We start from the raw sequence: 24012 nt of genomic DNA, 5'->3' as shown, positions 1-24012 counted from the left end.
ATGTGACCTGCTCTGATGACAAGGCATAGCCCTACCCACAAGTTGGGTTATTATTCATATGAGGAAGTAGGAGGATTAGGAAATGGCTTTCCCAGGCATCCTGAGCAGCTGGACATGATCCTTGACATTTAGGATAAGCAGTAGCTACTCTGGGAAACCACCAGAAATCTGTCTTTGTCCCTCTCATTCAGCTGCTCTCTCCTTGCCTGCCTCTTTCCTGTAGCTGCTACTGGTCTCCTGCTCAAACACACACTCACTCTCTCCCCTCCCCATCCCTTTCTTTTGCAGCTTCTTGGTTTTGCCTGTTAATGACCATGGGGCTTCTCTTTGCCCAGCCATATTGCCTGAATCTGGGTGACCACCTGAACTCAGGTCTCCCAGAATTTTCCCGGTTTTCGCATGGAAATTTGTACATCCTGGAGCGCCCGGGTGGCTCACTTGTTTGAGCCTCGAACTTAGTCTCAGGTCATGATCTCAAGGCTTAAGGCTTGTCACTTGTGAGTCGAGCTCACTGCTGTCAGCGTTAAACCTGCCTCAGAAAACTCTGTCCCCTCCTTCTCTTATATCCCTCCCCCATTCATGCTCGTTCTCTCACTCTCTTTCTCTCTCTCAAAAATAAATAAACATTAAAAAAAAACCCAGAAATTTCTGCAGTCTGGGATCACCCAAAGTCCTGGGCAAACCTGGCCAGTTGGTCACCCTAACTCCTTTTTCTCTGTACCTCATTCAAATTCTGCAGGAAAGAAGAAGGAGGATCTCACTGGATCTCTGAGCTCCTCTCCAGCCCAGAGCTCCCTGAACTCATGACAGGGGGCACCCCAAGCCACTCCCTACTGACTTGGGGTGGCACAGAGGGGTTCCCAGCTGCCTTCTTCGGAAGGGGCTTGCGAGCAGGCTACACTGGGGAGATTATCCACTCCTCGCTGGGCTACTTCAATCCACCAGTTTGCATTTATCAGGGTCTTGGGTTCTGACGCACATGGAGGGGCTTGGGGTGTGTGGGGAAGGAGGGAGGTGGTGGGGGGGAGGGGAGCAGGTAGAAACTGCTTATCATTTTATTCTTTCATGAATTCAATCACTTCGTACAAATTAGACTCCCCATAGAGTGTTGTGGAAAACCTGGTCCACCCTCTAGGTAAATATTTTACCCCACTAAACCTTGCCCAGTTGAGAGACTGTAAACTTTGGGAAAGAATGGGTTTCAAAAGCAAAACAGTATAATTGGGGAAACAAAACTTTAAGGTCTTGTAGCACATGGGGAGGGACTCGTGACTCACTGGGGGCTGGGGACAAGCAGAGCCACAGGACAGCTGGTAAACACCCCAGGTCTTCCTCCTTCTCCCACTGGGCTCCTGAAGTTAGGTCCTTCATTATTAAGACGATTTTTTTCCATTTGCAATAAACACACTTGTACCCTCTCCTCAAATCCTGGGGACTGCGGTGGGGGAGAGAAGATCAGTGTAAAAATACTTAAGTTCTGGAACACATGATTGGTTTTCAAGAACTGACTAAAACATTTTTTAAAATTTTTTTTAATGTTTTATTTATTTCTGAGAAAGAGAGAATGAGACAGTGTGAACAGAGGAGGGTCAGAGAGAGAGGGAGACACAGAACCTGACATAGACTCCAGGCTCTGAGCTGGCTGTCAGCAGCCCCACGCTGGAACCCATGAACCGTGAGATCATGACCTGAGCTGAAGTCGGACACTCAACCAACTGAGCCACCCAGGCGCCCCAAGAACTGACTGTAAAACTTGAGGGTGAGCCAGCACAATGGAGAGGCTGGAGAGGGGCCTGCCCTCCACACACCTCTGTGCCCCCATAGCTCCTGAGCCCCCAGAGTGCAGAGGTAGCCTCCCCAGGGCGGGGTGGGGGAGGGGGGAACAGGAGGGCATTTGAACCACCCTTCGCTTCCTTGGTGTCCATGCCTATTACTTCCTAAAACTAAGAACTGATGGAAATGCGAAACAAACAAACAAAACTCTAGGTGCATTACTGAAACAAAGTCTACATGAGTGATTATGTGGCGGAGAAGCAGATCGGTACATTCAATCCAGTTTCAACGTTTCCCCTGCCTGGTAGGGAAGGCGAGGAGCTCTGAGTTCTGGAGGTGGGGACGTGGAGTGCAGTAGGAACAATCCCCCTGCAGGCCCCTGGGAGGCATGTCTCAGACCTCTCTCTTGCTGTACCCCCATCACCCTACCCCTGGGCAGCATCCCAACCCCACCAGCCTACATGACCATACCTGTACCCCCACTTACCTCACAGGCTCTTCCCCTTCTCAGACCGTATCTGGGCTCCTCTCCATGATCTCTGATGGCCGGTGCCAGCCTCACATGCAGGGGGAAGCCATGTCCCACCTGGGATGTCCTTGGCATTATAGAACCACACAGGCAGATACATCACAGCACACACCGGCCTCCGTGTGCTGTACAGAGAAGCCCCCCAGATGATATGAGACCCAATTCTGTGATTGAGGGGAGAGGGATTTTCGAAAATAGATATACTCTCCCCGTACCAATTCTGACTTTATTCTCCATTTCTTTTCTTTTTTAATTAATTAATTTATTCTTGAGAGAGAGAGAGAGAGCGTGCGTGAGTGCATGCAGTGCATGCACTCATGTGGCCATTAGTGGGGAGGTGCAGAGAGAGAGAATCCCAAACAGGCTCCCCACTGTCAGTGCACAGAGCCCGATGCTGGGCTTGAACCCATGAACCGTGAGATCATGACCTGAGCCGAAATCAAGAGTCAGACACTTAACCAACGGAGCCACCCAGGCCCGCCTGTTCGCCCTCTTGATATAGCAAAAGGAATGAGAATAATTGAGGGGTCCCTCAGGGCAGTTGTGAGACAAGGTTAAAGATCCTAAGTGTTAAACAAATTCAGCAGCGTGATGGCTGACTCGGGGGCTGGACTGGCATTAACTCTCCAGGTCTCAGTTTGCTCATCTGCAAAATGGGGGAGGGAATAGAAGCTAACCCTTGATCCTACTTGTCTGGCCCTGTGATTGGTTCCCCATAGTACTTCCTCTCCCCACAGCTCACTGCAGCTTCTCAGGGCATGAGGAGAAGGCCAAGAGAAGAAGTAGGCCAGGGAAATGCCTTCCCAGGGGGGGTCTCACCAAATACTCTCTGATGAAAGGGTTCATAATGAACCCTTGAAGTGGGTACAGCAAGGAACAAGCAGGGTGCTTGTATCTGTGGGCGTTCTTACATTTTCGTGGGTTCCACCTTTAGGAACTCAATAGAATATGTCAGGGTTTAGCCCGCGTGGAGATAGAAGGGGGGGCGTATATACATTGCAATTTTCACTTACAAGTTGCCACCTGGAAGCCAGACTTGGTCCGCTGTGACCACGCGAAGCAAAGCTGAGCGCTGTCCTCCTCATGATGTGCTGCACACATGGCAGTCCCTGGCTACTCTGCTCGGCAGACATGGTCTTTGCTTTCCAGTGTCTTCCAACTTAAAAGAGATAAAAGAAACCCCAATAAAAATGGACATCAATGGATTCTCTTGAAAAGAAAGCAAATATGCTTAAAGCATTAACACATTGGATCTAAGTGTAGTTCATTTTCATAATTGCGTGAAGAATTTTATGGGGTAGGGAGAAAGGTTCCAGGATGTTGAAACAGAGAGAGACTCGAGCGGTGGAGGAGGCTTTGGGCCAACTCACTTCTTCTTGGCTGGCCAGGTCTCCTTGGAGCAGCTGGGATTTTAAGGACTCCAGTGAGATCAGGAAGATTGGTTACCCTCTGGAGAGAATGCTAGAGATATCAGTGGTTACATGACCACATCTGTGAGATCTTTGCCCTGCACAGAGAAAGGAAAATTCTGTTTTGAGGGACGAATCCTACAGAATACGCTATAGTGGGATCTTTATTCTTCGATGTGACATGGTTGGTGGGGTGTGTAAAACGGCTCAGATGACGGCTCGCATTTAATTGATGCTTACATTTCTCTGGTGAGGTCGGTGTAGGGAAACTCATACGGCATTATTTGTGCTCATTTTTGCATTTGGAGAAGCGAGGAGCACATGGGGCTTATCTTGGGCTACGCATGGTTGACCATCTGTCCAGCATTGCCAGGGACAGTCGTGGTTTCTGCGTCTTGTCCTGGTGCAATTATTTATAGCGTCCCCTTTCCCTGCCACAAGTGCTCTGGTTTATATTTAAGTATAAGGTCACCCTAACCAGCTGACGCACTGCAGGCAGGAGCCAGATCGGAGAGCCCGCATTTCCTTCACCAGATCGTCCATTTAAGCAAATGTTTTCCCAATTGTCACAAGTCTTTCATTTCTGAACTCCAGGGTGGCACTCGGGGTGTTCCCTTCAGAAGGGCAATATGTAACATGTCAAGGGGGGCTCCGGTCGAAACATTTTTGGTTTGTTTATTTTTCACTTTATAAAGTTTGTTTTCTTTCCCGTTCAGTTACCAATGTCTTTGATGACTACATTTTATGGCTTCGGCTAGCATTAATTATTTCTTTCGTGCCCTCCTATCAAATCATCATAGGTGATCTCATGCTGAGTAGCACTTAAGCTTAAAAAAAAAGAATTTGAGGGATATCGGGGCAATTCTAGGAACGCTGGATTCTAGCAATGATTTCTTTCTTGAAGAACTCACATAAAGGAAGAGCTGACTTGCTTTCCACAGCTCTGTAATTAAATAGGCCTGCTGAGAAGTCGCACACAATAGTTTCCGATGGTTGTCAGTAATGTCCAGCATGGCAGATGTCTGTTTAAGTTGTGTTTTCAAATCCAACAGTGGCCCAGTTCTGCAGCCTCACCACTTGTCCTCATCACTTGTCTTTCCTTTCAAATGACACTTTTTGTGTGTGTTAGCTCATTTTGAGTCATGAATTGCCAACATATGGAGCCATTAAGCAAGAAATAGTCTTCTACCTTCCCTGGTTAACAGAAATGAAGTTGAGAATTCAGCCCCCTGGTATCATTATTGTAGCTCTCTATACGAGTGCGGGAAAATCACATTTCAAGTTCTTCCCGCTTTCCTTCTGCCTTTCACAGCAAATTTCAAAGTACGGCAGTAGGCAGATTGGTTTGTAATAGCAATTTTTAAACCTAGAAATTAAATTAAACCTAAAAGCGCGGAGTGTTTCTAGTTCGAATAGGTCTTCTTCCAGAAAGAACACTTCCACAGTAACAGCAATGACAATAATAGTTTTGTTTCATGAAGATCTGAGTTACAGAGCGTATGGAGATTGCAGAAAACAGTATTTTCTGGAGCTGCCTCTCAGAGAAGCTGACAATGAGCAAAAAGGTCCTAGTAAGATCTGTGAGCTTTGGAGAGCGATGTACAGAATAGTCGTGCGATGGCATTAATACAGTGCTTTCTCAAATTGTTTTCAGTTCTTGTTCTCAAGGAGAAGGAACAAAGGGCCAGTAACTGGCCTGGTAGAAGCTTTCCCCATAGAATGGTCAGAAAGTTGAACTATTCAAAAGAACATGATTTACTGTAAATATGTGTCTAGATTTCAGGGCCCTTAATGATTCATGTTAATTATCTGCACTCGCAGTGCCTTTTTCCTTTGTGCATTCCACAGAGAGTTTTGCTGGGAGGAGTATCTACACCGGCCGCAGTCAGCTTTGCCTGTGGGGGAGGGGAGGGTCCCTGGCAGCTGGAACACGTGATGGGCAGAGGGGGTTCCTTGGGCTGCCTGGGAACTAACCAGAGTTTCGAACTGGTGGGAGACCTACCCCTATTTTGCCCAGTTGGGGATCAACAGGGCCTTGAAGGAAGGCTCTCCCACTTTCCAAACAGCCCCAGGAAAGCAAAGCCTGCATGTAAAAATGAACTCCCCCCCCCGCCCCCGGGCTGAATTGAGCCAGCCAGAAAGGCTTCCCAGCAGGCAGGGGGAGGTTGGCTGGTATGGACTATGCTGTTGTCCCTTTCACCCTGGTGGTCTTGCCACTGTACGGCGTCAAGTGACAGGTAGGAAAAGGCTCTTCATGTTCCAAAGCAAGTCAGGTGAGAGCCCAGGGGCGTCTGGTTTAGACTGACACTCTGGTGTGTCCCTCCCCACCGCCCCAATTGTTCCTGGCATTATTAATTTGAAGACAAATACGTAACAGCTACATAGGGATCAGGATAATCTGGACCTGGGGACCTGAACGTCCCTCTTCCCTGAACAGTTTGTATCTGATCAAAGGGTAACTTTGCCCACAGGGAACAAGCACAGAAACTGTGTAAGATTAGTTCTTCCTGAGAGCAAGATTACCAGGTAATTCTGTTGCAGAGTCCTGGAGACCTTGAGCCCTGTCAACTGCCTGTATCCGCGCTGCCAGGCAACTTTCTAGAAGATTCACCACATCTTGGATTGCAAGAAAAATCCTGTCAGGAGTTTCAGGGTCTTTCTTTGCTTCTTCCCTTCCTCTGTGAGAATTTGGCTCACTCTCTGGCATGTCCATTTTTCCCTATATCCTTTGTCCTTAAGGGGTTTCCGCATCTTTTTTTGGTCCTAAATGGCCAAAATATGTCCCCCACGCTGCCAAAACACACAGGTGACTCAAGGTCAGAAACTGGAGAATAGGCCAGCCATTGTTCTGCACAAATTCTTGATCTAAATTAATCTAAAACCCTTGCCTGAATGACCCATTAAATTGCATCAAGATATGGTCAGTGAGCTACTCATTGTCTTCCTTTCCCCTCAAATGATGGGGCCACGACAGATTAAAATATCACAGTCTTTCTACTAGTGATTGTGTTGCTTTCAGATGCCTGAAATGGCAGAGCTAATGTTGCTTAGATTATTTTCCAATCCTATTTATTTATTTATTTATTTATGTGGACATTGTGCCTCCTCTTTTCACTTTCTGGGAAATTTGCCAGTTTTTCAAGGACTGGGTAAAGAACAAAATAAATATTTGTAGATAGTTTAAAAGGAGAATGAGTATGTTGGATGTAACTCTGCCCATACAAAGAAAAGCAATTTTATTGCCTCTCAGATATTTTTAAAATAATTAACTTGAGAGATTCGGAAGGTTGATTTTACTAGTTTACTTTTCAGGTTTGTGAGCAAGGGGTGTGTGTGTGTGTGTGTGTGTGTGTGTGTGTGTGTGTGTTTGAGGGAAAAGGGGAGGAGTCAAAGCCTAAGCAAATGGGTACAAACTCTTTTTAAAGTTCAGTTTAAGTGACTGATACTGACTGTGCGAAAAGTGAACAACCTCTTTGTTTGTGTTAATCAGGTTCTAAACAGTTATTGCCAGAAAGTGTTTACTTAACAACATTCAGCATGAACGCTTTCTTTCTTTCTTCCTTTTTTTTGTTTTTAAAGGGATTGCACTCAAATTTGGGATGTTCGGCACTTGGCAATGTATTAATATGTATAGCAACCTACTTGAGAGGCTCATTCTGAGTCTGAGATGAAAGAAACCAGAGAACGGACTTCCAGTTCTCGCCCGTGATCCGATGTGAAATGTTTCCCTTCCCCGCCTGCGGGATCTCGGCCGTTTGCAGCGGTGCAAACAAGGCAGCCTGGGTCCGGGTCGGACAGCCCATCACCTGTTGGGGCCTCCGACGCGCGCGGCGCGGGGCTCGCCCCGGGCNTTTCGCACGGTCCCCTCCTCCCCCTCCCCCCGGGCCCCGTTCCAGGCGCTTTCTGGGAGCTTTCAGAACTGCGCTCTGAAGTTTAAAGAGCAGCAAGGAGCCTGTGCCGGAGGCAGGGACAATGGAAGAAAATGAAAGCCAGAAATGTGAGCCGTGCCTTCCTTACTCAGCAGACAGCAGGCAGAAGCCGGGTAAGTAACAGACTCATTCAAAGATGGAGTTCCAAGGACGCGTGTTTCTCGCCGCCGGCTGCTTTTTTTTACCACCCGAGACGGGGCGCATGGCACAGAAAACGCGCTTTTCTTGGGGTGGTGCGTTTTCAAAACGGAGTGGAGAGCTGTGATTTCTCGGGTCTGAGTTGATCTCTGGCAGGGTTTTCGTAAGCAGCAAAAGAAGTGGCTTGGGGATACCGCGTTTGTGGGACCGCGAGCAGTCAATACGCGCTGTATCTCTAGGCAATGACAAAATATCTCCCTAAAAGTAGCTTTTAGTAGTCACTGCTCCAGCCGTGGGAGAAAGGGGCTGTTTCTGTGAAGCTATCATCTCTGGGAGGGCAGCATTTCCATTCATTGGTTGGGGGAATCCCATGAGGCCAGTGCACGCTGGATGCAAGTTTTGCGGAATTTTAGAGTTAAATTACAGAGTTTACGGATGTTTTATTTTACAGATCAGAGCAGTGGGGGAGCACTTGTACATGTATCTGGGCGGTAGATGGGACTCTGTGAATCTCTCTATTCAAAAGTTGGGAGTTGTTGGACAATTTTGGTAAATTTTCTCCAGGCAGTTTTCCTTTAATTGTGTCTGCAATAGACTCGTCTTTTCCGTAGGGAATTTCCAGGAGCTTATGTTGTTTCAAAGAGATTTCACAGTGAGGTTGGGTGGAGAAAGGGCTTCTCTGCTCTCCAGTATCTGACGTCTGTGACTCCAGAGCCTATCATATGGTATCGTATAGGCAGCGTGTGCATACACCCGCAGGATCAGAAACCATCCCCGCCCACCCTACCCCAGGTTCATCCAGGGGCCAGTTAGGAACTAAAAGAAGTGTGCGGGGCTACAGGGCTCTGCGTGGGTGCAGGGATTATGCACAGGGGAAAAGGTGTGTGTGCTTTAAAAAGGAGAAAGGGAAGTAACAAATGACTCATGCACACTGAAAATGCAAAACGAAGCTAGGCAGAAGCAATGCAATTAAAATGGAGNCCCCCCCCCCCCCCCCCCACCTTCCTCCTCCCCTGTGAAATGCAGGAAACCCGAAGCTTAGAAAACCCTGGAGAATCCTCCAGTCTTACAGTCTTCGGGTCTAGGTATCTGTGTTTGTACTTCTAAAACAGAGCACTCTCCCTGAGGGCCCCTGGTCAGTGGGGTCCAGTGGGAGATAAGGCTGCCTTCCCTCCCCCCCCCTTATTTGATAGGGCAGGATCCTATAGCAGGGATGCAGTCTGTTGAAATAAATGACCCAGATCCTACCGGGCCAAGTAGAATGGGATCAATTTAAGAAATAACTTTCAAACAAACACAGCAATTCAAAGATGCTTGAGAGGCTGGAGATGGTCAGGCTGAGGGAATGCAATCACTTTATTCCTTTACCAAGTCATTCAATGGGAGGAGCCGTGGACAAAGTAGTTGAAAAACATTTGCCTTCATTGAACTTCTGTTCGAAGAGCCAGGAAAGGGGGTGGTAAAGAGAGACAATGAACAGAAACGCAAAATACATAGCATGTTAGATGCCAGCGTTCCCAGGTTTAGCAAATAAAAATACAGGTTGCCCAGTTAAATTTGAATTTCAGATGAACAACAGATCATTAGTTTTTGTATAAGTATATCCCATGCACTATTTGGGACATACTCATGCTACAATGATTCATGATTTACTTGAAATTTCATTTTAACTGGGCTTTTTATATTTTATCTAGTAACTCTATTAAATGGAAATAAGGCTATAGGGAAGCATCAGGGAGGGGAGGGGAACAGGAAGTACATGGGTTGTGGGTGAGACTGTAGACAGGATTATCAAGGAGACCCTCACTGGTGTATATCTGAATAAACATCTGAAAGAGACGGGGGATGGAATAGCAGGAACATGTTCCAAGAATGGCAAGGACACGGGAGAAGGCTGGGAGAAAAGAAGGTAAGAGGGAGTCCCAGACCAGAACACATAGGGCTGTGAGACTATGGCAGAGGCTGGATTATTTNGGACGCTTAACCAACTAAGCCACCCAGGCGCCCCTGGATTATTTTAAAGGAGGTGGGGAGATACTGGCAGGTCTGACTTGTCGTATAGAAGCGAAATATTGGGTGCTGTACCAAGAATAACCCAAGTGGGGGTAGAGGAAGGGCAGGGAGGCCATTTTGGAGGCTTCTGCGGTAAACCAGGCAGCAGGCTAGACCAGCAGGTGGTGGAACAACAGGGAATGAGACAGGCTCTAGATGTATACTGGAAGCTAAGCTGAAGGAATTTCCTGAGGGATTGGATGTGGGATGTAAGAGAAAAGGAGGAGTCAGAGATGATTTCAGAAATGTTGGCCTGCCTAGCTGGAGGAATGGAGTTGCCGTTTACTTAAATGGGAGAGCATTTGAGTGGAGCAGAGGAGAGGGTATGTACGGTTTGGAAGTGGAGAGGAAAACGGGAAGTCCTCTGGATAGGGTAAGATCCAGACGTTTAGCAGGCATCCAAGTGGAGATGCTGTTTGCAGCAAGGATATTCTCCACTGGAATTGAGGAGGATGGACTGGGGTCAGTGTCAGATCCGCTAGGATTGGGTCTGTGTGCTGGAGGACAGGTCCCAGAGGTGCACCCTGGGACGCTTGAGTATTTAGAAGTCAGGGAGATTGGGAGGGGTGGCTGGAGAGATAGTGAGGGAGAGAAGCATTCAGATTGGATGTGTGGGGTCCCGTTGAGTTCTGGGTGAAGCGATGCCATGAAGGAGGACAGCTTCAGTTTCAATTCTTTGGTCAGCACAGGGACCACATGGGGAGGCCAGGCCTCTGCTCATGTCACCCGTAAGAAGCCATGTCCATTTCTAGCCCGGCATTCTTGATGCTGTTCATGTTTGTATCCACTGCATCCAATAAGAACGCGATTTTCCAGGGCAGACCAGGTCGTCTTCATCTTTGCATTTCCTGTACCTAACAGAGCACTGGGTGTGTAGAAAGCACTCAATAAATACTTCTTGAACCAAAGGCTAATTATACCACCCCAGGGCTTGGAGTTTACCACTCTTCTGTAGATAAGAATCCCCTGGGTGATCTCATCACTTGCTGTCCAAACCGAGACACTTTTGAGAGTGAAAGAGAAACCTATAAATAATTTTGCTGGGACAGCTGTTGTAACCCACAACGGATTCAGCAAATTGGGGCATATGGTCGCCTCGAGAATGGCTCTAATCAAAGAGGTTTCCGTGGCTGAATAGATAGCCTGCTAGGAAAACAGCAGCGTGAAAATACACTGCGAGGTGGCCTGTGCGCACTCAGTAGTTACTGGCTAAACTGCAGTCTAAGACTATCACGCTCACTTTGAAGCTCATGGGCTCCTTGGAGCAATCGTGGGGGTGAGAGGGGAGGTCCTCGGGCTGCCTCTATCTGCCCACAGCGGCCCTGAGGTGTCTGCTTTTACTCAGGCCCGTAAGCTTCTGAAACCCTTGGGCCAGTAAAGTGTTATCAGCTTCTCTGCTCGCCTCCGCCAACCCTTGATCCACCAGTGTTTCAAGATAATATTTGCTTTGGTGGTAATCATTTTTGCAATGTGTAAATGTATCAAACCAACCCATGTACACCTTAAACTTGCAAGAAAACGAGCATTGGCAGCTCCCACGGAGCGCAAGCTTGCGGAGTCCCAGATACTCAAGTCTTTGCACAGAACTCAGAAATTGCCCCATCAATTCTCTGCCCCTGACCTGTTTCATCCTAAAGAGCACTTACCACTACGTGACATTTACATGACATATTTTTTTGTTGTATGCCTCCTTAATTATAATGTGGCTCCTCCGTGAGGGAAGGGGATTACGTCTCCCTCAATCACAACTTCACTATATTTCCTAACTCCTTTCAGTGTATGGAGCAGGCACTCAATAAATATTTTCGAGAAAGAATGAATCATCTAACCAACACCTGAGCTGAGAATGCTTTTCCGGGGAGCCAAAGGGCTGCTCCTATTTTGTGTCTCCCAGAGACCTTGTTTATCCCTTATTTAATTTTTAAGGCTTTTTAGGTGAAGGTATGTAATGGTCTGATTCCCGCCGTAGTTTCTGTGCCAGTTCGTATATTGTGGTGATCTGTATGATATTAACAAGAGAACTGGAAAAGCTTAGTCACAGAGGCAAATTGCTGTAACAGTCCTGTAATCTCTGTGGTGTAGCACAATTGATGCTAGTTTTTTGAACAGAGCGGAATGTGGACATTCCTGGCCAGGCCGGTCTCCTGAGGGCCCACCTCCAGGCTGGCCCTGGGACCCAGGCTCCTTCTGTATGGCCGGGCCGCCATTCCACAAGGCCTTCATGGCTTCCTCTGGAGCTCTGACCTGCAGCGAGCCCAAGAAGAAAGAGAAAGAGCATGGAAGATCACACAGCAAGGCTGGGGCCCAGGGCTGAATGTGGCCCGCATCACCTCTGGCCACCCACACTGCACTGACCAGAGGAATGAGGACAAGGCCCCAGCTAGATGAAGGATGCTGGAAAACACAGCCTTTCTGTGGATACAACAGGAAGAACTCATGGTTTGAAGTCACAGGCCGACAAAATCCTGTTGCTGCCACAGAAGGTCCCGGAGAGGTTGTACAGCCAGACGAAACAGCACCTCCCCACAGCGTTCCTGTGATGAGAGAGGACGTTGGCACAATCGAAAAGCTCCATCTTAGAGACAGCTGACCAGAAGCCGCTATAAAGAAGCGAGGGACTCCTTCTCAAAGAGGCTGTGGCCTGCCTGGTCTTAACTCAGGAAGAAAATCTCAGGGAAGTCTTGTTGCTCTCTGGCTCTCAGGCGGAAGGCAGGCGTGGGGTGTCTGGGTGACGCAAGGTCCCAGATCTCTTGCTCTCACGTCAGCTGACGGCTGAGACTGCCCGAGCTGTGGCCCGGCGGCCAGCCTCGCAGCTGTCTGTGGGCTCCAGCCTGCAGGGACACCTGCTGCATCCCGGCCAGGAAGCCCTTGGAAACTTGGGCGAGTCTCTCTGGCACCTCTGCCCTCCTCATCCCCGCTTCTGCTCCCGGGAATGCTGGACGGGCTGTTCTCTGCTTGAAGCTCCCATTTTGCTCTTTGCCCTGCTCGGAGCGAGTTACGGGGAGCTGCTGCCCTGGGCCACGCCGGGGCTGGGAGTGGCAGGAAGGGGAAGCTGAAGGCCTTCTCTTCACGCCACAACTCCGTTACTTGTTTGACACGGATTCCCAGAATAGCCAGCAGCTCGACACACCCATACTTCAGTCTCAGCACCAAAGTGCATTCCAGACGAGAAATAGAACTGGGTTTCCGTGCGGATGGCTTGGTGGATAATGAAGAATGGGTGGGACTAGGTTCTCTGATGCCACAACTGTGGAATTGTGACTACATGTCCTTTGCCTGGTCGCCTCTTGTGTTTCCCTGCTTAGTTTTTCTCCCCAGCCGAAGGACCACAGTCTCCCCCAAACGACTGGAGCGGTGGGGTTGTCTGTTCTCCTTCAGGCACGGGAATTGAGAGCCCCCAAGAACTGAGCCTTCCTGAGGAAAAGACTCTGGTGACCAGGATGCATGTTCAAGTGGCTCTGAATGGAAAGTAGTGTTGGGTTGTTGCTGGGGCCTGTGAGGGTGGAGCAGGTGCCTGGTGGTGGGATGGGAGACAGATGGGGCTGATAGCGGAGTGGGGTGCAGGGCAAGATGGTGGACACGGGAAGGAGTGAGCTCCACCAGCAGTTGGACGTCTGCCAAGGGATTGTGCATTTGGCCCTTGGTGCATTAGGCATCAGTGCTTTTGCTGCCTTCCTCCAAATCACATTCAACCTTGTTAAGCAACTGGAGACATTTTAGGAGAATCCACCAGAAAGAAAAAATGGGAAAGTAGCATAAGGTTGACATGACCTCCCAGTGCAAAGTGTTAGAAAACAATCGAGGTTTAGAGTCAGCAAGTTGGGGCTGCTCAGAGGTGAATGGTGACAGGAGATTGGCCGTGAACTCCACCACTCCTCCCCTCCCCCGCGCCTTTCCCAATATATCTGAAGGAAGAAGGCGGAAAACTGTTTTTAGCCTCCAAGGGGCTACCGTTCTGGCTGTCTCGACCAAGTCTGAGGATCCTTGGATGAGACAAAATGGTTCTTGTGAGTGTGTGTGGCAGAGCAAGGCAGATGGAGCTCTCTGCCCATGTTGGTGTCTGAAGGCGCCTGAAGGTTTATCTGTCTGGGTGCCTGTGTGTGTTTGCCCACGTGAAGAAGTCTCCTTCCCAGAGATTCAATCCTGCCAATTACTCTAGCTGTCCAGGATCATTTTTATGTTATATGTTAATGACGTCAAAAGGAATCTTAAAAAATCTATGTACAAGCCAACAGTGTTACATCAATACACAACAAGTTCTTGGCCAATGTAAAACTCATGTGCACACACACGCCCTCGGAAAGCTAAAGCGAAACCAGATTGCACACGTATTTACCAACCTGACATATGGCATTTTCTGCAGCTCGCTTTATTCAGTGGATCCTGTTACTTCTGTTTTATTAAAGAAGACACCACAAAAAACGCGGCTGTCATGTGGGTTCATGTAATGAGAAGGGAGCCTAAATAAATGATACAGTTAATCTCTCAATATCTTTTTAATCAATACTTCCATCTTCTTTCCCTTCTAAATTTACTGCTGAAACTAATGAAGAGTAGGAGAATTAACTAATTTGGCTATTTTTTCCTCCCTTTCCTCACTGGTGTCTGATGGAGCTGCTATAATTAGCAATGTAATGAGAAGCGAAGGGTAAACAAGAAGAATTACTCCCAGAACATCCTTCAAGGGATGGAAAACCAGAATAGGAAAAGCAGCCTGAGTTTAAATCGTATTCTGTCCCTAACCAAAGAGCGTCAGGCCTAGAGTTGTCTACAGAGGCATTTTCAGACAAAGAGGGAAATGCATTGGGGGCGTGGCCTTTGGATGAGCGAGTGTATGTATAAACTGGACGCTTCTAGATATCGCTGGTGTGAAGTTTCATTTCTCTATCTGGAGCTCAAATCTAGAACTTTCAAATATTGGATCTTTTTTTTTCTATACATGACTTTTAAAGATGAATAATTAGCAAATGAGCTCCTATTGGTACCTTCTTCTTTTTTTTTTAATTTTTTTAATGTTTTATTTATTTCTAGGATAGAGAGAGAGAGAGGGAGACAGCATGAGCGGGGAGGGTCAGAGAGAGAGGGAGTCACAGACTGAAACAGGCTCCAGGCTCCGAGCTGGCAGTCAGCACAGAGCCCAACACGGGGCTCGAACCCATGAACCGTGAGATCATGACCTAAGCGAAAGTCGGACGCTTAACCGACTAAGCCACCCAGCCGCCCCTATTGGTACCTTCTTTAAAATATAATTTAGAGTGGGTTTTAAAGGATTTAGAGCTAGAAGACTGCACACCTAATACTGGTCCAGCCACCCTCATTTTATGAATGAAGAGGGTGAGGTTGGGAGATCACATTATATGGTTTGAGTGTAAGGTTAAAGGGCAGGATTCCTGGGATCCCAGGGTTCAGTGAGCAGGAATACCTTAATCTGCCCACATCTCTGTAGTGTGTAGGGTCTCTCCTGATGATGAGAATCTGAAGTGCTTTTGAATGTTCACAGCTCTCCCTTTCTAGGCTCATTTTTTAAGAAATAATTCTCTTTTTCAGTCTGCTAGAATAGGCAGACCTGACACGCCATTTGCCAACCATTGGGAATGAGTAGAGATTGCCTACCCACTGTCGTTGCTGGCTTCCCTCACTCCCTTCTGAGTGGAAATCAACTTGTTCTGTAAAGGCCGTGTCTGTGGCAGGGTCAAGGCCAAGAGTCTAGGTCAAGGCCAATAAAATGGACCATATCTCTTCCCCTTGCACTGTGTGTTTTAAAGTCCACTTCAGGTAAAATGTGTCTAGACCTTTACATCCTCTCCATTTGTACCTAATAGTAACATTAACCTAACAATATTCTAATGCTTGCTTGGTTTATGCTAATGGAGGGGGCTGGAGTTTTCAGGGGACTCACATGGCCAAGATTATAATAGGCATTTTTGGTCGGGGATGAAATAAGTGTCTCAGAAACCACCTTCAGATTATGAAACTATAAAAGTCCTGTAGGAGCACCTGGGAGGCTCAGTTGCTCAAGCGTCCAACTTCAGCTCAGGTCACGATCTTGCAGTTCGTGGGTCGAGCCCCGAGTCAGGCTCTGTGCTGACGGCTAGCTCAGAGCCTGGAGCCTGCTTCAGATTCTGTGTCTCCCTCTCTTTCTGATCCTCCCCTGCTCATGCTGTCTCTCTCTGTCTCTCAAAAAAATAAATAAAACATTAAAAAAGATAAAGTCCTGTTACCAGCATGAAGCTGTAATTAAAACTAAAGTAGTAATCAGAACCACCAGAGCTAACTTTTCTATAATTACAGATGGAGGTAAGGGGTAACCCAGTTGCCTGCAACCCAGTCTGACCAAGTGTTCTCACTCTGAATAACCTCAGGGAAAGAGTCGGAAATGGCTGAAATTTTTCCTGCAATTTTTTGCTTGAGTGCAATTTCTCTTACTTCCTTTGATTGTTGAGTTTTTTTCCCCTTCTTGCCTAAAAACAAGGAATCTGCTAGGTTATGGTCACACATTACCAGCTTTCAGAAACCCTCTTGGTGTTCTGTCCATGACCTTTCTTAGTAAAATCATGAATTGTGAACTGTATTTTGGATTTTTGTCTTTCAGAACAAGGAAAAGGCAACCTACATGTCACGTCAGTAGAAGATGCAGAATGTCGCAGACCCAAGGAGCGCCTTTCTAATGGGAACAGTCGCGTTTCAGTTTCCAAGTCTTCCCGCAACATCCCAAGAAGACACACTCTAGGTGGGCCCCGAAGTTCCAAAGAAATACTGGGAATGCAGACATCTGAGATGGACAGGAAGAGAGAAGCTTTCCTGGAACATCTGAAGCAGAAGTACCCCCATCATGCCACCGCGATCATGGGCCACCAAGAGAGGCTGAGAGACCAGGTAGGACCGTGTTGCTGTTTGGCCGTGCAGGGCTCCGTCTGAAATGAACATCACGGAAAGTGACTGGCAGGTCAAAGGGGAAAAAATAGATGGGTGGATTGTGCCCACCTTTGGGTTGTGCCAGATCTCTTTGGGGCTTGGGGGAAGGAGGCAGCTTATAGGAAAGGTTTGACCTGAAGCCTCAGTTCTCTTTATCAGCGTGCCAGAGAGGGGAGACCCAGAGGGGATGCAGTCTCCCCCAGAGAGTGTCCCCGTGTTCAACCCCAAGTACATCTAAAGTGCCGGCAGTGAGGGGTCTTGCTTTACTGTGTATCCAGATAGCACTTGAGCGCTTAGCACAGTGAATGAATGAATGAATAGGTACGTACATACATACAGACAGACAGGCAGACAGACATTTTCAAGGTAAAGTAGAACACAGAGGGATAAATTGTGGTAAACCCCTTTTCCTAAGGAAGCTGACATTAGGGTTTTGGTTCTGTTCTCTGTTCTTTTAATCACAGATGTTTACCTTTTGCTTTCTTGGCTTTTTGCTCTCATCAGCTACCTGTTTTATTGGGTTATCTGGACAGCTAAACAGATATCACCCATTTGTGGCTTGGGATGTTTTTGTTTCTTGGCTCTGCGCAATGCCTTTTGAGCAGACAGTGAAGTCTTGGGGGTCTTCTGAAGGCCCCGCAGGCATGTTATCGGATTGACCTTTGAGGATGGGGAACACAGTAAAGGAAGCAGAGCCCGCTTTGCGACAAGCATTTTTGAAGGATGGGGCGGGCGGTTACTGATTTCGGCCCTCCGGGTAGAGAGGCCATTTAGTGCTCTAAGCCGGCCATCTTGCCAGTTAACTGGTCACCAAAGTGACGTTTGACAAACTCAGCGTTTGCCCTTCCGTGGAAATGGAAATATAATTTGAACCTGGACTTCGTCCTCACTTTCATCTTGTCGGTTTAAACTCAGCGTTCTTTTCTCTGAAATCATTATTAAAATGCCTAAAAGTATGAAATGAGTGTACAAGCTGTATGTTTGCTTTTTGTTCACATTGCCAAAAGATGGCGGACCCAGAAGAGGAGAGAAGACACCAGAGTCCTGGTGTAGATAAATCCTTTAGTAATTAAGTAAAGGATGACTCTTTTCATTTCAAGCATATTTAGAAAGTACCCCCTATTTAATTTATTTACTTACTTATTTTAAAATTTCTTTATTTATTTTGAGAGAGAGCATGAGTGGGGAAGGGGCAGAGAAAGAGAGGGAGAGAGAATCCCAAGCAGCCTTTGCACTGTCAGCACAGAGCCTGATGTTGGGCTCCATCCTGGGAACTGTGGGATCATGACCTGAGCCGAAATCAAGAGTTGGACACTTAACTGACTGAGCCACCCAGACACCCCTTTACTTACTTGTTTTAAAATTTTTTTCCCACAGTTTTCTTGAGCTATAGTTGCCATGTAAAAAAATCCCTATTTTTTAGTTGCTAGTAGTGGTCGCTATCCATATAAGTAACGTCTCATGTATTTGTGAGGCCCCATACTTTATCCAGAGTGGTTCAGATCAAGAAAACTCAAACTCAGATCGAGGTTACAGTCACACAGTTTGCGAAGGAAAAGTTGGAATTTGAATCTGGTTAAGTCTGAGCCTTTGTTTATTCCACTGTTCTTTATATGTTGGTGGTTGCCTATAGAGCATATAGTATGGTGAAGAAAAAAAAAACAAATTCCTTCCACCCATCTAGGTTGTTGACTAATCTAATAATTAAATTAAGAAAAACAAACAAAATTTAATGATATGTATGCCTCCTGGGTATACATGGGAGAGTAGAACACTGAGTACCTCCCTAAAATGGCCAAGGGCATCACCTTAAATACCATGTTCAGCTAAAGACAAAAGAAGATGTTAGGGCTGGGGAGTCAATTATGGGAAGTTACCAGGAAAAGCATAATAAACAAGGGTGAAGTTGTTATGACCTAAAATAACTTGGAGACTGGGCCTTGCTCAAGAAAGTGCTACTACCAGAGGTTACTTTTTCTCTGCAAGACCTATCTGTAATGCAGGGCAAACATCTAATTTTCGAACATCTCTCCTTATTGTCCTGTAAATCGCCCTTCTCCCCCTCAAAGCCCCAAGCTTCCATCCCATTCCTTAGCTCAGGGTAGTTATGAGCCTCAACTGCCCCAACATGTCCTTGGGTCTCATATTCTTATGGGGCTCCCATACATACATACTTAAATTTGTTTTTCTTCTGTTAATCACTTTAATGTCAATTTACCAGCCAAAAAACCTAGAAGAGTAGAGGAAAATTGTTTTCCTCCCCAGCAGTCTGTGCATGAAGTGTAAGGGACAGGGTGCGGTTGTGTGTATGTGTGTGTGAGAGAGACTATGGGGAGAGCGGTCAGGGTGAAGGAGGTTCAGAAATTGATTATGTGTTGAACGAGGAAGGTGGGATATATTTTTTTTAAGTTAGAAATGCATTCATTTGGTGAGAATTCAGTATTTCAAAATGGTGTTTTCCGTGCTAAGCATATTTCAGTTGTTATCATTAGTGTTATCATTTATGATCTCATAATTATTGCTACTGCTATGATGATGGTAACTTTGGCTAAAATTCTCACATACAGAGCCTAAATATAACCTGAAGGGTAAATGGTATCACATGACAGGGGATATTGACTGTGGCTTAGTGGCCCCAACCTCTGATCCCCTACCACATACATCTCTGCCGCAGGTGTAGTCTGCCCATGGCTGGTCAGCTGTTCCTTTACGGGGTAGCTCAGGATGAATTCTTGTGTATTCCAAATGACCATCCAGAGAGGGATAAAGTCTGATGCATGGATCTGTGTATATATTTTTTCATTTTATTGTCGTGTCACAAATGAACCCTGATCAGCATTGTAACCATGAGAGATAAGCTCAGGTAATGGTTTAGGGGATTCCTACGGACAGTACTTCATCCTCTGGCTTTTCTGTTCTTTGTCTCCTGCTGCCTGATTCCTCTTTCCTGTCCTCTTCTCCACGATTCCCTTTGTTATTCCCCGACCTTCTTAAAGTGGGTTATTCCTGGCTTCCTTTGCAGGAAGATCATATGACCAGCCATAAGGAGGAATTCCAATAAACACTTCTGACCACTTACCTAATACCGAGCTTCTAAATACCACATACTCTTCTGGTAGCTGATTTCCTGGCTGCCTCCCAGAGAAGTGGCCTTAATGAAAAGAGTAACAGTGGGGGAGTTTAAGAGTAGGACGGTCAAGTGCAGCAGCCAGCACCTTACATGAACTATCTGGGTACCAAGGGGATCTAGGTTCCAATGCCTTGTTCAACATAAGGAGGATTAGAGCGTGCCTTACGTTTCAAAATCTGAGTCCAAATGCTGGAAGATTTGTGGTTGAGAACTTGCATTTGGGCCTTTGAAAATAAGTCAGTCAAGAATTTTGTTCAGTCTCGGGGCGCCTGGGTGGCTTAGTCGGTTAAGCGTCCGACTTTTGCTTAGGTCATGATCTCGTGGTTCTTGGGCTTGGGCCCCGCGTCGGGCTCTGTGCTGACTGCCAGCTCAGAGCCTGGAGCCTGTTTCAGTCTGTGACTCCCTCTCTCTCTGACCCTCCCCTGCTCACGCTCTCTCTCTCTCCTAGAAATAAATAAAAAACATTTAAAAAAGAAAGATATTAAAAAAAAAAAAGAATTTTGTTCAGTCTAAATTATCGAACAGAGGTTTCCTTAACTCCTTTCTACTGTCTTCTAAAATTTAGATGACTGTGACTGCTGCATCATGTTTATCTGCATAGTAGTAGCTGTAAAGGTTCCTTGTGTGGGCCGATTAGGGGATGAAGCTACATCACCTGGCAGCTAAGGGTTTGGTTAGGGGACAAGGCAGGGCTGGGTTGGAATCCAGCCTCCACACTCTGCTAATTGTATGATTGGAGCAAATGACTTCATCCTTCTCTGTTTCTGTTCCCCCATTTGTCAAAGGACAATAATAATCAATATCACAGAGTACTGAAAAAAAAGCAACAACCGAAAAACGATGGATCCTCCTATTTCAATGGTGGCTCGTAGCTGCAGTATTCTGGTCTGCGGTACCCAAAAGAAGAGTCTCAGTGGCTCTTCTTTCCAGATCAGTATTTAAACACATTTTTCAAGGAGCCTGGGTTGCTCAGTCGGCTAAGTGTCCGACTTTGCCTCAGGTCATGATCTCTCAGTCCTTGGGTTCAGGCCCTGCATCAGGCTCTGTGCTGACAGCTCAGAGCCTGGACCCTGCTTCAGATTTTGTGTCTCCCTCTCTCTCTGTTCCTCCCCCACTCGCACTCTGTCTCTCTCTCTCTCTCAAAAAATAAATAAACATAAAAAATTACAAAAAAAATAAAGGCATTTTTCTTTTCTGCCAACACATATTTGAGTACCCAAGGATTATTTTTTTCCATTGTCAGAGCATAATACTATTATAATTCTGAAACTTATTTTTTTTTCCTTCATTAAAAGCTTAAAATTTGTATTTCTTTCACTTATTCATCCCATATGGATTTGTTTGGTATCTGCCACGGTAAAGGTGTCATGATGAGGTGCATCCCCTGCCATCAAGTCAATAAAAGAAATAGGCATTCATGTACGGATAATGGTTCCTTCATGATTTAACCCAAATGTTGCACCTTCTGAGTTGGTCATAACATCTTGCAGTACCTATATTATAGTATCTAATCATGTTGTTGTACTTCTCTTTGTGTTTCTCTCTCCCACGTAGAACATTTTGGAGGGCAAGAACCTTGTCTTAAATACCTTGGTAAACTCACCATTTAAGGGAGTATGGGACCTAAATTAGGCCTGATCAGTTTTTGTTGAATGAATGAATGAATGAGTGTACAAACTGTGGGTAGCAAACCTCCCTCTGTCAACTCGGTTTCCACTTTCTACATCTGTGCACACAGAGGTGGAAGTAGAGTTGACAATGATCTTGTCCTTACCTTCCAAGGGAAAGCTTTTTGGATGGAAAGCAGGGTTAATAGAAGGGAGGAGACAGTTAATACCAGATCACAACTCATCTAATCACAGAAAGCTTGTGATTTAAAGGGCTTCGCTGTGTGACCTACAGACATTGAATGTTACAAACTGAAAAGTGAGGGGGGGGCGGTGCCTGGGTGGCATAGTCAGTTAAGCATCCGACTTTGGCTCAGGTCATGATCTCACAGTTTGTACGTTCAAGCTCTCCATCTAGCTCTGTGCTGACAGCTTGGAGCCTGGAGCCTGCTACGGATTCTGTGTCTCCCTCTCTGCTCCAACCCCTGCTCATGCTCTGTCTTTCTCTGTCTCTCAAAAAATAAATAAGCATTTATGGTTTCATCAACACATAGCACATCTGTACATGGCACTTTATACTTATCTGTACAATAGCATCAATCACATTTGTATGTAATATAAATATATTAACATATATTTCCACCTTTATGTGGTGGCATCTTTGACTTATTTTTGATGAACTTAATTATATTGTGGCAGAATATCAATCACACTGGATTATTCCTCATGCAGTAGATCTCCAGTATCATTGTATACCTTGGGAAATTGATGTAGTCTCTCTGTCATATACGAAAACTCCAAATTAATCAGGTGTTTTTCTTTTTTAAGATTTTAAGTAATTCTGTCCCCAATGTGAGGCTTGAACTCACAACCCCGAGATCAAGAATCACACAGTCTACAGACTAAGCCGGTCAGCGCCCCAATCTGATTTTTTTTCCTATCACATTTGTTCTAATCCTAATCAATCTGTATATGTGAAGGGTTAGGAATTCTCAAATATGCATCTGCGTTTATGAATATGTGTGTCAGTGAAGCCTGGAAAGTGATCTAATTGGAACTAAAGGCAGACTAAGACTGTAGACCGTCGTTAGTGGAAGTCTTGGGTGAAGGTGTGGATAAAAGGCTAAAGTTGTAGAGGAGACAGGTTTTAAACAATTACATGGGCTTCGTAAATAAATACACAAATGAAAAGTTTACAAATTATACTAAAGCAATTCTTTAGACCTATTCATTTATTCTCACCCAAAAAGGAAAATGACATGAGAACCACCATGTTTAGTAGCAAGAACCAGGGAGCTGTTGAAACTGACTAAGTATGCATTTACAGACCAATTTATTGCCTAAACCTTAAGGGGAAAGGAAACAACTTTTTGGTGATTAAGAAATCTAATACAAAGTATGTGGAGCAAATACTAACAGTAAACCACAGTCAGATGGAGTAAGAAAGGCCCTTACCCAGATGGGAGAATGTGAATATGGAGAAGCTTAGTTAAATGTTCAGCATTTCTTTAGCACTGTTTTCTCAATGATGATTTATAATGGTGAAAAAGTGGAAAAGACGGCAAAGAGAACATCTTATTGGCATCAGCTAAAATTGGGACACTATTGCTCTTTGCCCATATTGGCATATTTCATTGTCTCAACAACTCTGTGGGGTAGGCAATAGTATCAACTCTCTTTAACAGAATGGGAAACTGAGGTACAGCTTACTTAGTTCTTTTTCATGATGACTTGGCAAGTCACCAGTACTGAAATCCTATTATCTGGCTATAGAGGGTCTTGCCTTTTTGCCTCCAGATCACACCGTCTCTCTGATGGGTCGCAAAACCAAAAGACATCAATCTAAAATGTTGAGAAAACAGAGAAAGCTTAGAACGGGGTTACCTGCTTGTCCAGTGGCAATAAATATGCAGTTTGGTGGTGATCCTACAGTGGCTGAAATACCACCTCCTATTAGATTGGTCTTCAATAATTCTGGAAAGAAGAGGAATTATTTGGCACCAAAGAAGCAGTGACATAAATAGTGATTTAAGTATCTATGAAATGTAAGCGTTGAGAAGACGTTACTCTTTCCAGAATGATACCTTCTAATGGAAGGATCGTGGTGTCATGACAAAACTACAAGCTGCATTTAGAGAATTTATATTAGTATATCTATGTGAGCATTTAATGAAATGAAATGGAATGGAATGGTAGAGCCTGTCAATAAGGAATAGGATTAAGGTGGAAAGGATCAGTATAAAAAAATCGTCCTCAGAAATTCCAAATCTTGGCCGCGTCTCGGAGAAATCAGAATGCAATCAGAAACAATAGTCATCTAAATTTGGGCGTGATGAAAAACAATGGGAGAAAAATGAGCAGAAAGAGGAGTCTAATACGTAACAGATGATGTTACTTGAGGGACCAGACGAAGGAGCTCGCTGGAAGTATTTCCCAAGGGACTGATATTTTGCATTGTGACTTAAAGGGGTATGGAAATGCGTTTCTGAAGATTTGGAATATTACAGAGTAGGACATCTTGGGGCAGAGT

General features: G+C 45.8%; 1 protein-coding gene across 1 annotated transcript in view; it reads left to right on the top strand.

Moving 5' to 3' along the window:
- Nucleotides 1-7564: 7564 nt before the first annotated feature.
- The window catches only part of KIAA1217 (KIAA1217 ortholog), a 297582-nt gene continuing 281134 nt past the window's right edge, over nucleotides 7565-24012 (top strand). Inside the window, exons 1-2 of the mRNA XM_077772488.1 lie at nucleotides 7565-7753; nucleotides 16423-16706. Coding sequence (XP_077628614.1) covers nucleotides 7684-7753; nucleotides 16423-16706 — 354 coding nt within the window. The 5' untranslated portion in view covers nucleotides 7565-7683. The remainder of the gene's footprint in view (nucleotides 7754-16422; nucleotides 16707-24012) is intronic.

Source organism: Crocuta crocuta, unplaced genomic scaffold (genome assembly GCF_008692635.1).
Source record: "Crocuta crocuta isolate KB4526 unplaced genomic scaffold, BGI_CrCroc_1.0 scaffold96, whole genome shotgun sequence".
NCBI classification, from domain to species: domain Eukaryota; kingdom Metazoa; phylum Chordata; class Mammalia; order Carnivora; family Hyaenidae; genus Crocuta; species Crocuta crocuta.
Note: the sequence above shows the minus strand (reverse complement) of the source record. Positions and strands in the feature narration are given on the sequence as shown.